The sequence below is a fragment of the Nyctibius grandis genome, chromosome 2 (assembly GCF_013368605.1).
Source record: "Nyctibius grandis isolate bNycGra1 chromosome 2, bNycGra1.pri, whole genome shotgun sequence".
Lineage (NCBI taxonomy): Eukaryota > Metazoa > Chordata > Aves > Nyctibiiformes > Nyctibiidae > Nyctibius > Nyctibius grandis.
This window is the reverse complement of record NC_090659.1, coordinates 119,157,143-119,174,341: the sequence shown is the minus strand read 5'-3', so window position 1 is coordinate 119,174,341 and position 17,199 is coordinate 119,157,143. Positions and strand designations below refer to the sequence as shown.

General features: G+C 45.7%; 1 protein-coding gene across 3 annotated transcripts in view; it reads left to right on the top strand.

Moving 5' to 3' along the window:
- PRCP (prolylcarboxypeptidase) overlaps positions 1-7,590 on the top strand; it is a 34,820-nt gene extending 27,230 nt beyond the window's left edge. For all 3 annotated transcript variants that reach the window (XM_068424305.1, XM_068424318.1, XM_068424314.1), the window contains exons 8-9: positions 605-792; positions 5,127-7,590. In XM_068424305.1, coding sequence (XP_068280406.1) covers positions 605-792; positions 5,127-5,331 — 393 coding nt within the window. In that variant the 3' untranslated portion in view covers positions 5,332-7,590. The remainder of the gene's footprint in view (positions 1-604; positions 793-5,126) is intronic.
- The last annotated feature ends 9,609 nt before the right edge of the window (positions 7,591-17,199 follow it).

Below are 17,199 nucleotides of genomic sequence, written 5' to 3'. Positions count from 1 at the left end.
CCCTCACTACAAGAAAGACATCGAGGTGCTGGAGTGAGTCCAAAGGAGGGCAACGAAGCTGGTGAAGGGTCTGGAAAACAAGTCTTATGAGAAGTGGCTGAGGGAACTGGGGTTGTTTAGTCTGGAGAAAAGGAGGCTGAGGGGAGACCTTATTGGTCTCTACAACTACCTGAAAGGAGGTTGTAGAGAGGTGGGGGTTGATCTCTTCTCCCAAGTAACAAGCAATAGGATGAGATGAAATGGCCTCAAGTTGTGCCAGGGGAGGTTTAGATTGGATATCAGGGAAAATTTTTTCACCAAAAGAATTATCAAGCATTGGAACAGGCTGCCCAGGGAAGTGGTGGAGTTACCATCCCTGGAGGTATTTATCCTTTATCCCTGTAGATGTGGTGCTTAGGGACGTGGTTTAGTGGTGGACTTGGCAGTGTTAGGTTAATGGTTGGACTTGATCTTAAAGGCCTTCTCCAGATTCTAAATGATTCTCTGATGGTTTGACAGTAATAACTGATCAAATGCTCTTTTAGCTTTTTTATTTAAATACTGCAGTAACAGCTATTGGGCAGTCTCCTGGGAATACATCTTGTTGCCCTGCGCTTTCTTTCAGGCTTGCACTGAGATGGTGATGCCCATGTGCACAGATGGTGTCAATGACATGTTCGAGCCTCAGAAATGGGACTTTGATGCACTTTCAGAAGAGTGTTACAGGCTGTGGGGAGTGAGGCCTCGCCCCTCTTGGATTCTTTCTGTGTATGGAGGGAAAAACATCAGTTCACACAGCAACATTGTCTTCAGGTGAGCCATGTTTCAGCTTCTAGAGCAGAGTCTTCCACCAGTTTGGGGTGTCAGTGCAGAGAGCCTGCCCTGAGTAGTAAAAGGATCTGTCTCCAGCGCTCCAGCTGAATAAATGGTGGGCATACTTGGTGTTGCTCTTGAGAGTAAAGTGGTCAAATCTGCAGTGGCCAAAGCTGCCAACTGTTCTGTCACTGCCTGTGTGACTCTAGAAGAAGAATCTGGGTTGGGATTCTGCCAAATGTAATTTTCTTCCCGTGTGGATTCCTTCTCATCTTGTGGACAAAGTCCAGGTTTCCTATGCTGCTAAATCCATCTAGCTTTTATGAAGTCAAAGCACTGTCTCTTCCACATAAAAGGAAAGTCTAAACAAGCTCTAGCTCTAACACAGGATCTCTGTCACTGAAACTGTTGCACTGGGTGATATTCTTGCCGAGAGGCTGGTGTGACTGTCCTTTTTCCCTTTGATACAGAAAGAAGAGGGAAGTAACTTGGGGAGCTTTCCTATCACTGCAGATTGCCCTTTTCTTTTAGTGGTAATTAGAAAAGTTTCAACAAATACAAAGAGAAGTTTCCATTCTAGCAAGGCATACTGGTAATACAACAGAAGTTTGTCTGAAACACCTTTGTACGTAGACAAAAAGTGAAAGAAATGTTTGTCTAGTGCAAAAACTGGTGCACGCTGCTCGCTCTCTACTCAGCTTCCACTTTCCTTATTTTTAAGGTTAAACTCTTTCTTCAAAGGGATGTTCATGTAGCTGTACTTCAATAAATTTTGAACAGCGAAGTACTGACTGTTCATTAGGTTGTTACATATTAATGAGGCATTCAATAAACTCATTGAAGCCTATGCCCTCAGGAATCCTGACCTGCTGTACTGATGGCCCACTGCAGGCACCTCCTGGATATACTCCTCTGGTTCAGATTGTGCAAGGCCTTTTCAAACAAACCCACCGCTTCTTTAAAGAAAAATTAGAATTAGTCTGTTGGGCTTGGTAAATAGCTGTGTATTTTAAAAGTAAAAAGTCCTCACTTGAATTGGAGATTATTCTCTGGATTTCAGCTCTTAACGTTGGTCTGTTTGGCTCCAAAGGCCTCTTGCTTTCCTCTTGTTTGCCTCTTTCTGTTTCTCTCACAGCAGGATATCTGCTCTAGAGTGAGAAATTACACTATTTTTTAAAAAAATTTTTACTAAAACCCAATTTGTTGGTTTAACTTGATTTCTGCAGAGTGTTGCTTATTTCCAAGACTTCACAGCTCTGTACAATAGAAATCTGCTTTGTAAGCAACAGACAAGCAAACAAATGTAAGTGTTTAAGAATTTATGCCAGCTTGAAGGAGCTTGAAATGAGAAAAGCTTGAAAGCAACCAAATGAATGAAGAAGTGGTGCTGTACACACAAAGCTTTGGATCTCAAGCTGGGCTGTTTCTCTTCAAACAGATACATTGTCAATACTGTACATTTTATATAAGAGCCTTTTATCCTCAAACACTGCAGAGTGCTTTACAAAAAAGCATCCCTATGTTTACCAGGGGATGCAGCTCCCTGTGGGGTAAAAAACACTGTGTTTCAAGTGTCAGGCAACTTGCACAAGAGTTTAGCTCAGGAAGGAAAGAATACTCCATCTAAACAGAACCACTGTAGGGTGGATTTATCCAGCCACAGTGGGATTTGGGCAGGATGCTTAGACTGGTGTTGCTGCTTCTCCCTCTGCAAGCAGTTCATCACTCTGCAGATTCACACTGTGTTGTATGGTCTCAATTCAGAAATCTCCAGTGCCACTTTGGTACCTTCTTGAAGGTATGTAATTAGTGTGTGAGTGCTTACTTAGGGTGCAGGCAGATGTTATTTGCCAGTCCTGGGCAGCAGATCTTTATTAAAACCTTAGTTTGAAGAAATTGGGATTTCCAGAACCCCATTTGCTTTCTCTCTTCCAGCTATTTCCACTCCTGGCACTCTTACTGGCACATGCTCTGTGCTTGTTGTGGAAGCACTGCACGGTGGTGGAAACAGCATTTTAACACTATTCATGCATGTGGCCGCAGAGAGCTTGTAGCAGTTGGTAGTGTCCCGTCATCAACATACTGTGATAGTCAAGATCAGCCCAGGTTATATCAGACAGTATGAAATGTGGTGTGCACAGTCTAAAAAATGATATTTTTCAGTCTGGATGGATCACACCTGGGTTGTACGCTTCTAAGTTAGGGCACCCACCTATCCAGTTTGCACTGGCAGGGGAGAGGCTGAAAGTGAAGGCTCTGTTTGGAGAGATACTGGAGCTATGTGCAGAAGCGTGGGGATTGTTAGCATGAACGAAGGGAATGGAGAAAGAAGAGAAAGCGGAACAATGCCTGGCTGGAGAGAAAAGGTGAGAGTAAAGGAAACTTGGCAGTTGTGGAGGTGGGCATGTTGAGAAAGGATGCACAGACAGTGCTGGTAAGATTGTGTAAAACCTCTCCTTGTTCCGGGCAGGGCTGGAGGGCTGAGGAGGCTCTGAAGAGATGATAGGAAAGGGAACTGTTCGCTGTGGGATAGGCAGGACCCTATTTATGCTGTCAAGGAAATATGATGGATTGAAAACAGGACTAGCCTGTTGATACTTTGCATTAGGTTTTTTCTGAAGCCCTACTTGCCTGGCCACTGCTAGAAGGGAATGGCTGACTTGTTTATTCTTTTTTTTCTTTTACTACTTCTATTTACATTGGGGAAACTTCTGTCCTGTAAGATGGGCAGCTGGGTACTTACATGCGTGCTTAGTTTTAACACATAAATAATCCATTCCATCTGATACTGAATTCTCTTATTCTGTAACACTGTAGTGAGCCCTCCATCCCCCCTCCTCTCAGCAACGCTCACTTCCCAAACTGCGTCAGTGCCTCTGGTGCCATCGTTTGGCAGGAGCCGCAGAGGATGCAGCCAGAAGCTCCCAGAGAAGCCAGAGACAGTGGGGTTTTTTTTGTGGCATGCTTAGTTTCCACATGACTGGGACCAAAAGATCCAAGTCCATGTACATCCTGGGTCTCTCAGCAACTCATCCCCTTGTTGCCAAGGTGCTCTGCTGATTCAGGTGACCTTTTAAATCCAACACTTCTGTTTATTGGGCAGCCCTGTATGCTTTTTGTTTTGCAGGTACAAAATGTTTCTCTTCTCCGAAATCATATTTAGAATCACTGAAAATAAAGAACTACAGAGATTAAAGATACTTGTTCCTTTTCAGTGGAAAACCAAATGAAGTATATGTTCAGATCACATCAGGTTTTTACTCTTAGTTTATTCTACAAAACTCTCTTTGACTCATTATTTCTTTCTGTTATTTTCTGGTGCTGCCATTGTGGTGTTTTTCTAGCTGCGTATCTCTTAATGTCCAAGGATGTTTTAATTTCTTAGATCCTCGTAGAAATTTACACTGATGTACAATAGCCAGCCTCTAATGTTTCCTTTTGTGGGCAGTGTTTTAAGTGAGGATCGGATCTAGATTTGCGTAGTTCCATAAGTACACGGATGTTGATTTCTTTGTGCAGAAAGTTGGACCATATGTGGGGAGAACATTGTGGTAAGGGAAAACAAGATGTAGTAGGGATTCCTGGGTCAAGTCCAAAGCTAGGAGTGAGACATACAAAACTCTCACCCCAGTTCAGCCATTGGCTTGCTTCATGGAACAGGCATTATTTGGAGCCAGATCTACAGTGCAAGGAATCCTTTCACTGATTCGGAGTGAGGGAGGAAGGAGAGTAAATTGCATTAATTTGTCCTCTCACAGAGGAAGAGTCATTTTAGACAGTTTCTTGAGGGATCAAAGCTTTATTTTAATATGGTTGTTATTAGAAATAAGGGGACTAATGGAAGGTCCAAGTATTTGTTTGCAAAACCAGGCTGGCACACAGCTGAGACAGCAACAGGTAGAACTTCCTGAAAATTCAGCTCTAAAGGGTCCAGTTGGTTCTTAGTTTATGGCAGACTGAAGAATGAAAGCAAAGTGCTTTGATTAGGGAATTTGGACATGTATTAGTACTGGGGAACTTGAACCTTTTATGACAATGACAGGTGGCAGCAGATCTGTCTCCAAAGGCTGTGGCATAGATTATTATCTGAGTTAACAGATAACTAATGACAGAAGCATAGCCTTGCTTAAGCTGCTGATGGCTCCATACCGCTGGCAAGAAGGCTTCTCTGAGCAGAGGGGTGGGCACAAGATGTTGGGACACGGCTGAGGTCTGTTTCTGCCTGTACATGTGCAAAACTGTTTGGAAGTCAACATGGTTATGTTGATGTGAGCTGCAGGCCCACTGCTGACTGCTCTGCAGATGCACCCTGATGAGGTATTCTTTCCTTACAGCAATGGTGGCCTGGACCCGTGGTCTGCAGGTGGGGTCACCCAGAACATCACCGATTCCCTTGTGGCAATCATGATCCCCGATGGAGCCCATCACCTGGACCTACGCAGCCGCAACCCTCTGGACCCCAAATCTGTGCAGCAAGCTCGAGCCTTGGAAATCTGCTACATGAAGCAGTGGATTGAAAAGGCCAGGCACAGCCACTGAAGTGGTACTGCAACAACCGTGGCCATGATACCTCCGTTGGCTTTGCTGGGAGCAGGGCCAGGCAGCATCGCACGGTCGTCTGAACATTTCACTCCTGCTTCCTCACCGGTGTTGTGGTGCTAACCATTGCTCGTGCCCATGAGAGCAGCAGGCAGCGGACAGGTGGAGAGTGTTGTCAGATAATAACCTTTAGCCAAAGTGCATAGATTGAGCTGCCTGCTCTGGCTTGCTTTCCTCTTCTGCTCTTCTCAAATGCTGTAGTTTACCATAAAGGGTTCCTGTTCTAGGCTCGATGCCTTCCTCGCTGCGCTGGGTGATTGTCCCGACTGCTGGTATAGGCAGTGGATTAAATGGCAGTGCTGTTGATGATGAAACTCCTGCTGCCTTCAGTGGGATTGAATTTCAGACATCCCCGGCTGGTGTAAGCTGTCATGGCAGGGGCACGGAGATAACGGGGGAACAGAAATCACTTCTTACGGTGATGTTTGGTGGAGAGGTAGGGAAGGCATGGGGAACCTGGCTGTGCTGTTTGTAAAGAAACTAAACAGCCCTTACCCTTTGGAATCAATACTGGAACAGAATGAAATATCTTTTTTTTTTTCCTTAGTTCTCTGACAGCTTATTAATTGAAGCTGCCTCAGGTGGCTTTTCCATTCTGCGCAGTGCTGCGTGGTCAGGGCTGGGCCCGGACTCACTCTGCTGATAACTGGCTGCATCAGGGTTTTATTTCTTCCTTTGCTGTTTGTCCTAATCCTGAAATACCTGCCACTGTGATGATGGTTGCCAAAGAAAGCTCTGGGTGTATTCTGTGTGTGTGTATATGTGTGTATCCCCCACAAACACTTTAGCTTTTTCGAATCAGGAAGCTTTCAAAGCTATTCTCTTGAAGAGCAAATGTGACACTTGTGCTGGCTAGATCTTACAAAGTGACAAATAATTGGGGCTGTGCCTTGTGTGGGTTCCCCTCTTCCCCCCATTCTGTGTATTGTTCAAATTCTGCATGATCTGTTTGCTGATGGCTCTTCAATAAAAGCCTTTTTTAAAAAAAATTGTTTGCAGGACAAAGTATTCAAAACACAGACTGCAACTATCCTCTTGGATCAGCCTAAAGCCTGATGCTGAGCTCAACAAGCCAGGTGCACTGGGCTTTCTGTAAGGCTTCCAAACCAGACAGACTGCCCTGATTCATGAGACAGCATATTTGACATTAATAAATGGCTGGGGCAGTCCCCTCAGTTTCCAGCTTTGGCTTCATTCACACTGAAGCCCTTCTTCAGAAAGGATTCTTTGCAGTTTAAAGGACAACTCCAGAAATCTCAGGCAAGGCTTCTTGTCCCCAGACTCTTCAAATTCCAATTCTGTTGAAAAGTTTTCTCAGCTTTGATGATATGCCTGATCGTTGGGTATTTTCCTAAGACACCAGGTGGCCTTTTCTGTTTCCAGTCTCCTCCCATCCTCTGGGAACAAAGCAAACCTAATGCTGAAATTCTCTTTTAAAACACTCCTGTGCATCTTCTTTCCAATAGAGTTGCTGGTGTTTCCCTCATCTTGTGTTAAACATGGCATTTACGGTCAGACTCTGCAGTCTGAACCTCTCATTCTCTTGAGCATTCTCTTAAGAGACTATAAAGGACAAGACCAGAGAAGAACTATGGGGGGAAAGGGAAAAGCTGTGTAGAACTTGCCTGGAAGCCATTGGCAATCCCTTTTCTACTAGCTCCAATTTTTTGTCCTCTTCTGTAAATATACTCCAGTCTCCTGCTCATGTACTTGGTAATGACATGGTGGCCTTGAATTTTTTGAAACAAATAAAAATGATTGTTTTCTAATCAAGTGAGTTCCAGTCAAGTTTTTAGAAATACCATTGTATCTTCTTACGTGTTAATTGATGTATGGTAATATCCTGGTTTACTACAAGGCAGGGAATGGAATCTGCAGGAGTAAATATAAATTTGGGGGTCATGAATGGTTTGTAACTGCAAGCAAGAGCCTGGTCCAACTGCTCTCTCTGCATGGGGTGCTGCTCCGAGTGCCAGTTCTGGGCAGAACACTTCCATGTTGTACAGAGAAGGAGGTCAGGACATTCATGCAGTGGGCTGTGAATGGGCCAAATGAACAGCCACTGTATATAGTACTATATGGTAACCAGCTTGTGTCTCCTCTCTTTCTCCCCTGCTAGCTAACTTACTGTCTCAGGAAACAGCTGCTGCTTTGTTATTTGGAAAATGTTTTTCAATCAGAATAAATAATCTAAACTTTCATTCCTCTTTTTTTTCCCCCCTCCTTTCATAAGCAGGAAAAAAAATGCCTTTAATGAAACTTTAAAAAAAAAATCCTGCCATTTTGAAAAATTGTGTTTAAAACCAAATTTTTCAGTGTTTCGGAATTGTGGTTTGGGGTTTGTTGGGGTTTTTTGGGGGGAGGGTGTTAAATTTTACTATTCCATTCAGTTTCTGTCTGAGAGACTGATTCTAGTGCACTTTGGATCAGGTTCTTGCTGCTTGGACCAGCTTATGAATTAGGTGAGTGGCTTTCTGTTATTTTTAATTGTTCTTCAAGTTGAGTAGTTGAAACTTTAGGTCTTATTCGCCCTCAGCATTCAGACTGCGTCTTAAAATCTACACACACATCTCTATGCTATTGAGGGACTGTCTGTGGTGTCCAGCTATGTCATCTAACTGTTAGCTCTCCTGCTTGTTTCGTGCAGGTGAGAACGAAATGGGCCATGGGAAATGGCTGATTTCTCCTTCCAGGTGTATGATGATGGACCATACTTCATCTAAGGCTTATGTGTGTCCTTTCTATGTGTCATGAATGACTAGAATTTAAAAATGTATGTTTCCTAGTCATTGGGGAAAATATAGAAGGAAAAAGAATGATCTGCCCAAAGCATGAATCTTACTGATGAATCTGCAGTTTGTAACAATAAAAATGCATTAAAATCACAGAATCAATCAGGTTGGAAGAGACTTCTGGGATCGTCGAGTTCAACCATTGCCCTGACACCACCACGTCAACTAGACCATGGCACTAAGTGCTGTGTCCAATCTTTTCTTAAAACACATCCAGAGATGGTGACTCCACCACCTCTGGATAACAAAATGTGGGTTTCTGGAACTGGATTTTATTTTGCGAGGACATGGATTTTTATCCCTTGGCAGATTTGGAGTTCTGCAAATAATGTTGTCTTGTTTGTGCTTAACTGGTGCAGCAGGAGGAAAACTAGTTAAGGTAATCCTCAAGTTACACACGCAGCTGTCAAGATGTCAGGTGGTGAGGCTGCACTTGGTGGTTTCTCATGTCAGAGGTTTAGCTGCCAGCTGACAAGCAGGTGTGTGAACTGGTTGTTCTCCATAGGGGCCATGTTGAATGCAGTCAAGCTAGCTATAATGGGAAAAAATCCATTTTGTTTTTGAAAGCTTAGTCCAGTCCCAAGCAAACACACACTTCCTACACATCAGTGGTGATTGAGGTTGTGTGGACAGATCTGTAACACTCCCTGACCTGGCAAGCGGAGGTTTTAACTGGGCTGTGTAGCCCAAAGAGTTAATCGGGCAGGTCTAAGGCTGCAGAGCCTTGGGAGGGAGCTAAATAGCTTCTGCAACTTGTGTCTGTAGGTCATATAAACTTTGAAGAGCATCAAATATTGCATCATCAAAGGACACTATAGAAAGGAAACTGCCTCCGGGAACCTGGAACATGGTTTCTAAATCACTGAAAAAGTGTGTGCAAAGTTTTGTCTCCCATACTATCTGCCCACCAAATATGTTGCAGACAAATGTGAGTGCTTTAAATAAAGGGATAATTTTTTTTCTACCTCTGCTCTTAAAAAAAGAGTATTTAGCTGTTGTGAATCTATTCTCTAAGGAGTGGGAAAGAATCATGAATGACCTAAAGAGCTTTCTGTATGATAAGACCTTGCACATTGAGGCTCAGATATTTCAGCTCCTTCCAGGACTAACGGTGGAATCATCATGTCTTTCTGACAGTCAGGAGGTTGCTGTGAAACCCAGAAACTTGGGTTTGAAAGAACCCAGGAGATCGTATACTCCAAGTTCACGTTTTTTGCTCTCCCCTGTTAATTCAGGAGAACATCATTGCTATGCTGTAACTGGGGGGGTGTCTTCATGAAACCATGAGTTTAGAGGAAAAAAATGAAAGATTTTTAAGGTAGTTTGAGTTAAAAATAATATGTCTGAAATTGCTCAGACTTGTGACCTGATGATACTTGCACTTACAGCCTTGACCAGCTTGAAGGAATTACCTGTACTAAGAGACCACCACGAGGACAGACTTGTGCTTGTGTTGGAACAATAAAATAGGTCCTCGCAGAGCTGAGTGAGTAACATGTTCATCTCATCCTTCCAAAATATGCTTCTCCTCCTGAAAATAGAAATCTTTCTGAAGTTGAAATCATGTATGTGATTTTTACTGCCTAGGAACAATTTACAAATGATCACTTGGAGGGGTTGGTTTGGCTCCTGTTACATTTCTGTCTCTCTCGTTGGCTGTGACAGTGTCATTGGTGTTGATGTTTAGCATATCACTAGGTGTTGCTGCTGAGGCCTCCAGCTTTTTTATAATGTACCCTCTTTCTGTGTTTTCAAACCAAAGCCTTGGTCTTGCAAAAATGATTTACAAATCCAGCTTCTTTAAGACTGTCCATGTTAAGAAACTAAAACGGTCTGTTTTGGCAGTGCAAGTTAGCAGAAAATGTGTTACTGTGTGTTACCTGAGCAGTGAAGCAATGGCAAAAGATCTGAACTGAGGATGTTATCTGGGATAAACTCACAGTACTTAAGTGCTTTTCAAAATTCCCCTTCTATTGTTAAAAAAAACCCCTTATTTTATCATTTTAAAGATGCTGGGCATCTGATTGCAGCTTCCACTGACATCAATAGACTTGTTCTCATGTATTATTTTGATTCCTTGATTTCACAGTGCTACCTCCAGATGCTGAGACATGAACACTGAAGCCCTAAGTCAGCCTTTCATTTTTTTTCCCCCAGCCCAATTCATTTTCACCAGCAAATCTGAAACTCTTTGATCCATGTGCTTTAGGGCAGTTTGCTTCTCTGTGTTCTTTCAATAATACCAGCCCAGCGAAGAAATTGCTGTATAGCATTGGTTATATTGCTGACAGCTAATTGTGTTGCTAGTCTGAGCCTCACCGAGGTGGGGACCTGCTCTGTCCCCTCCGCGCCCCCATGCTGGAGGTCCCTCCGATCCTGGGGCATGTTGCGGAGACAGCGAATGCCCACAGCAGTGAAGAGCGAGAACATGCTCCTTTAGCATGGAGCACCCCGTATTTGTGCTCTCCAAGGCTACGCCAGCCCTTGCTTATTTTGCAGTTGGGTTTTGGGTGCTAGATGTGAACATTTGGGTGCCAGCTGGCTGTCGGGGTGCTTTGGGCATCTCCATACTGGAAAATGTATTTTTCATAGTCCTTGGTGCTATAAAGGCCAAGTGTCGGGTCCTGCACTTGGGGCACAACAGCCCCATGCACTGCTACAGGCTTGGGGAAGAGTGGCTGGAAGGCTGCCTGGTGGGAAAGGACCTGGGGGTGTTGGTCAATGGCCGGCTGAATATGAGCCAGCAGGGTGCCCAGGTGGCCAAGAAGGCCAACAGCATCCTGGCTCGTATGAGGAACAGTGTGGCCAGCAGGACTAGGGCACTGGTCGTCCCCCTGTACTCGGCACTGGTGAGGCCGCACCTTGAATACTGTGTTCAGTTTTGGGCCCCTCACTACAAGAAAGACATTGAGGTGCTGGACCGAGTCCAAAGAAGGTCAACAAAGCTGGTGAAGGGTCTGGAGCACAAGCCTTATGAGGAGCGGCTGAGGGAACTGGGGTTGTTTAGTGTGGAGAAAAGGAGGCTGAGGGGAGACCTTATCGCTCTCTACAACTACCTGAAAGGAGGTTGTAGCGAGGTGGGGGGTCAGCCTCTTCTTCCAAGTAACAAGTATAGGATGAGAGGAAATGGCCTCAAGTTGTGCCAGGGGAGGTTTAGATTGGATATCAGGAAAAATTTCTTCACTGAGAGTGTTATCAATCATTGGAACAGGCTGCCCAGGGAAGTGGTGGAGTCACCATCCCTGGAGGTATTTAAAAGCCATGTAGATGTGGTGCTTAGGGACATGGTTTAGTGGTGGACTTGGCAGTGCTGGGTTAATGGTTGGACTTGATGATCTTAAAGGTCCTTTGCAACCAAAACAATTCTATGATTCTATACGTGAGTGTTTCCTCGGTGGGGAGCGAGGGCTCCTCGGGGTGGGCGGGGGCAGCTGCTGCCCAGCGCTCGGGGACTTTCCCCTCCGCTGGTGATTTGCAAAATCTTTTAGTTCAATTCCCCCGGTTTAGAAAGTAGGGGCAGCGAAACACTGAGACCGGGAATAGCAAATCCCTTCCGTTTGTCTTGTTGTTTTCTAATGTATGCGACCTCTCTGGGTGGTTTAAGCGGTTTAGGTACTTTCTATAAAAGGGATCTTTTAATGACAAAACTAATGTGATTATCTTACCGAGTGTGAGAGGCGTATTCAAGGTTTAAAGAAAATCTGTTAGAATAGCTGAATGTATCTGCTTAATCCTTTCTCTAATGTGGGTGGACAATGCTCTGGGAAGCAATTGGTCTTTCTTTCTTCGAGTAAATGCCTGGTCTCCAGAGGTAGGAACTTGTTTGCAGCTTTTTATACCCTTACGCTTCGCCTTCTAGAGAATACAAAGGCGCAGGAGAGAGGCAGAGAGCTTTGAGAGGCCAAGTTTTTCCTCAAATAGCCAGGGGTGTAACCAATACAGGGCCAATTCCGGCAGGCAGCCAAGCACCCTCCGCTCCCTTTGACTGCGACCTGAATAGAGGGTTCTCCTCTTGCCCTCCTGCAAAACGACGTCCCTCAGAACATGAAATACAGCAACGATTTCTCTTTTATGAGAAAAAAAGCATGTGGGAAAGCTGCTCATGGTTGCTCAGATGACAGGACCCTGCCTGGTTATGTGTGTTGGGTGAGGAGCCCTTCTCACGTGGATCCACGGCTTTGGGGAGTTCTCCGAAGGTCCTGTTTTCCACATCAACCCTTTGGAAAGTTTTGGACCTGCTGACAAGCTATCACGGGGTGATGCCTGAGCAGGGGTGAACATGGCGGTGCTTGGACAGGAGGGACAGCACCGAGGGGGTGATGCTGTGGGATGCAGCCATAGCTGGACCTCGGCCGGTACCAGCCTGGCATTGCTCAGCTCCTCCACTGTTCATAGGTCTGTGCTCGTGAATCTTTGATTTCCCCATGTCCATCTCGATACACAGATCTTAGAAACATTAGGAAATCCTGTTCTCCGCAACAGTTAGCAAGATAGGCAGAACCCCACACCTTGCTGAAGTATTTAACAAAGGAAGCAGTGGCTCTGGGACTCTAGGACATGGATTTGGCTTTATAGCAGAGGCAAACAGGTTGCATTTTGTCACTTGTTATCCAAACATCCTCAAAACAGCATGTAAGGAGGAAAAGGATACTGAGCTGCTGCCTTTCCCAGTTTGAGTGAAACACGCTGTCTCCTCTCACCACCCAGTACAGTAACATGGGGAAAAGAGGTACCTCAACATCAGTGTGTCCTCTTCACAGAGACAGGCGCTGAGCTATACAGGTTCTACACACTCATCTGGCTACCCCAGCTGTTGAGTTCTCTCTTGGGGAGAGAGACGGTATTCAAGGACTTAGTGCACAACCTACAAACCAGTCCCTGGTTGTATCAGACTCAGTTTTCTGAAGGAGGGGAAAGCAAGTTGTGCAGATGAGGCCTTGGCACCTCCCCAGCAGGCTGCTGTATGATCAGTAGGATGATTTAGGTTGAAGGGACCTCAGGAGGTCTCTGGTTCAACCTCCTACTCACAGCAGGGTCAGCTGTGGGATCAGACCAGGATGCTCAGTGGTGTATCCAGGTGGGTCCTGAGAACCACCAAGGATGGAGCCTGCACAGCCTCTCTGGGCATCATGCTTGACTGTCCGCATGGTGGAAAAGTTTCACATCTAGTCTGAACCTCTTGTTTCAGCTTATGTGCGTTGTCTTTTATCCTTCCACCATGCACCATCAGGAAGAGCCCTGCTCTGCCTTCTTGATGACACCCATGGGCACTGGGGACTGCTGTTAGGTATCCCCAAAGCTGTTCCTTGTCCAGGCTGAACAAGTCTAGCTCCCCCATCCTCTCCTAACAGGCCAAGTGCTCCAGTCCCAACCATCCCAGTGGTCCTTCCCTGAACTTGCTCCAGATAACCAATGTCTCTTTGACTGGGAGGCCCCAAACTGGATACAGCATTTGATTTATGATCATCAAGCACCAACTAGAAGGAGATGAGCCCTTCCCTGGATCTCCTGGCTCTGCTCCTGTTCATATGGCCCAGATAGGAAACACACCTGGCTCATGCCCAACTTGATGTCCACCAGGACCCCCAGGACCTTTTCCGCAGAGCTACTCCCCAGGCTGCCAGTGCCCAGACTGCACCACTGCAATGTCTCCTTCCTTCCCAATGGGGCAGGACTTTGTGCTTGCTCTTGTTGAATTTCATGAGGTTCTTGTTGTCTCCTTCCTTCAGCAGGTCTGTCTGAATGACCACCCTTCCTTGAGTATATTAACTCTTCCCTCCAACTTGGTGTCATCTGCAAGGGCAAGAAATGCCAAAGAAGAACATGAAAGCTGTGAACAACATGATTTCTCTTTTATCTCCACATAGAAGATATGCTTAGACTAGTCTTGAAAGCACTTGTTCTCTAAAGTATTTGCAGCATTGAAAGGACAACACCATTCCTGACTACCTTCTTGCTGTCTGCATCCCTACATCAATGCTGTAATGGATTCTGCAGCTGACATCTGACCAGCTGCCAGGACAACGGAGGAAAGTCCCACACCGCTCTGCTCTCAGAGCCCTGACACACAGCAGGGCTTTTAGATGTGCCCGGCTGCAATGCCTGATGTCATATGAATGAGCTTTAGAAGTGACATTCAGTCACGGCCTCTATGCTGCAATGAAAACAGAACCCAGTCATTTCCGTGAGGGACTCTGGGACAGCTTTACCAGTTAAGCACTGTCCAAAAAAATGGGATGGGGGAAGAAGAGCTGCCTGGGCTACCTCCTTGTAGGCACTGAAGAATTCCTTTTGGAGGGTGGTTCATATGGTCAAATGAGTTTGAGAGAACTATCCGTTGGATCACCGTTATTACATCACAGGTATTTTATCACCATTTCATAAGTGAGGAATTTGGACCTGAATAAGATCAGAGAAGTTTTGCCTATTCTTCTTCAGGATTCATTATAAAACTTTTAATGTCATACTGTCACCGAAATCGGGAATAAAACCTCTTAACACCAATGTAGCATTAAGAAACAGGCACACCTTTATTGCAGCTGGGCGGCACGAGGAGGTAGTCCCTCCAAAAACCGTGCGCGCCTCCCTTGAGAAATCATTCTGTATTTATGTAGTAAAATGTTACATATTTCATGAATTCTTATACATATGCATAACTTTTCCGTGAAAAGGTGGTCTTTATTATAATGAGTTCCGAGAAATCATTTCCATAGTCTCCGCCTTTAACTCCTCCTGGTCGCGCATGTGTATTTTCTTCTGGTGGTCGTGGGCCGGGGTCTCTGCGATGAAGGCCGTATGTCTTCCTCGCTGTGCACTTTTCACCTCTCCTTCTTGCGCAGGCGTATTAACACCTTGGCTCTTGGTCAATCCTCAAGACCAGTTCTAGCTAGTTCTAAAGCAGGAAGTCCAGGCAACCTTATTGTATTCAACTACTGTCCATGACGGTCTCTTAGGTCCAGTAAGTCACCTAATGGGATTTCCACGGTAACCGATGTTAAATTTTAACAATACCACTGCCCAAATCTTGAGCAGTGTTCCAGTGTTGCCCACCACTCCCAGGGTAGTTATCCAGTACATCTGGGCAGCTGCTGGAGGGGTTTCAGGAGTGATGGCAGGCACAGTCCAATGGGTCACTATTTCCAACACTGGGCTTCCCTGAGCACCCAGAGTTCTGCTTCCACACCTGCACACACACCAGTTTGATAGGAAGCAACTCAACAGCTTGCTGGTGGAACTTCCCGTGTTTCAATGGGCAACAGGCACAAACTGAAACATGGGAAGTTCCATCTAAATATGAGGAAAAACTTCTTTACTTTGAGGGTGACAGAGCACTGGCACAGGCTGCCCAGGGAGGGTGGGGAGTCTCCTTCTCTGGAGATATTCAAAACCTACCTGGACATGACCCTGTGCAACATGCTCTGGGAGAACCTGCTTTGGCAGGGGGTTGGACTAGATGATCTCCAGAGGTCCCAACCCCAACCATTCTGTGATTCTGTGTGTTAAACACAGCCTGTTGGTGTTTCTCTAAGCATCCCACAGACCCACTGCCTGCCTTTATCTTCCTGGCTGAGGCAGGCTATGAACATGTGGAGCCCCGTTCCTTTGGTCCAAGAGGAGAACGGGGGTCCCCTCTCCCTGAAATGTGTCCATATGTGTGAGCATGCATGAGGAAAAAATAGTGTTCTTCCTCCAGAAAGAAAGGAATGCCCTTCTCCTCCCTGCTTGCAGACTACTGATGTGTCCAACCATGCAAACTGGGCTCTTCAGCTGCCCCTTAACATTTCACCATGTGCCGGAGAGGAAGCGAAGGATGTTATTTCCTTGCAAAGACCAGTCCCTCGTTCTCAATCACCATGAACGAGGCCACTGAAAAAGGCTGGGCCCTCCCAGGTCACGCTGGAGGAGAGCGGGGGCTCCCACCTTTCCTCCCAGCAGATGAAGACAGTACTTGCTACGCAAACTAGACTAATAAATGTCGGGGCAGCAGGAGGTGAGTGCAATCAAGTGCGAGAGCCTGAGTTATAGCGGTAACCTGCTGAATTCCTGGGTCACAAAGTAATTTACAGAACAACCCTAATGTCATTCAATAATTATTCAGCCAGCCCAGGCCCCGGGGCGCACAGCTTCCTGCTGGGTGTATTATTAATACCATCAACAAGCAGCAGGATGTTGGTGTGAAGAAAAGAACCACAACACAAGCGTGTGAACCTATGGAACAAATGGAAACCGGTATTAGGATATTGTACTGCTCCCTAATGAGCAAAAAAAAAAAAATCTATCTATCTATCTTGTCCTAGCAAGTCGTTCAGCGAAATATGAATGTGTCCCGTGATGCTGACAGTGAAAATTGCTCACGGCAGTTTGCAGCAGAAGGGGAGGAAGATCGGTGTGTCAGTGGCTGCCCATTGATATCTCCCAGCCTCTGCGATAGTCCCCATGGAGACTGAACGGGGGTGGGGGGAGGTGGTTTCCAAGCACCCCAGAATAATTTAAATTAATATCCAGTGAACAATGTAAACCTTCTTTTTGACGTGGCGTGGGAATAGGCAGTCACAGCGCTCGAACTGGGTCAGCTGAAAAGGAAGGTAATGCCACAGCCTTTGATTTGATCAGCAGAGTAAGCCAGGGGCTCGACCTCTGCTATCTCAGTCCCTCCCTTCTCTTCCCACCCACTTGTCCTCCAAAACATCTAGAAATGGCAGCAAATTCTCTTCAGAAACTTATCTTTGTGAATGGAGACTTCCTGGATGAAGAGGGCATATATGAAACCTGAAAATGGGTGTAGAGGGCAACAGCTCCTGCAACACCTACAGACCCCAGCACGTGCGTGCCAGGAGGTGCACGTGTCCACAGGGTAGCGTTGCTACAGCTGCAATTTTAAACCTTTTCCCATCACTGCTTTGGGTTTTGTGACCCTTCCTTACCCAGCTGAAGCTCTACATGGCCTAAAGTTTGCTGCAAAAGTGCAATAAGGAATTATTTGGGCAAAGCCTGTAGTGAACCAAGCCCAAAGTAA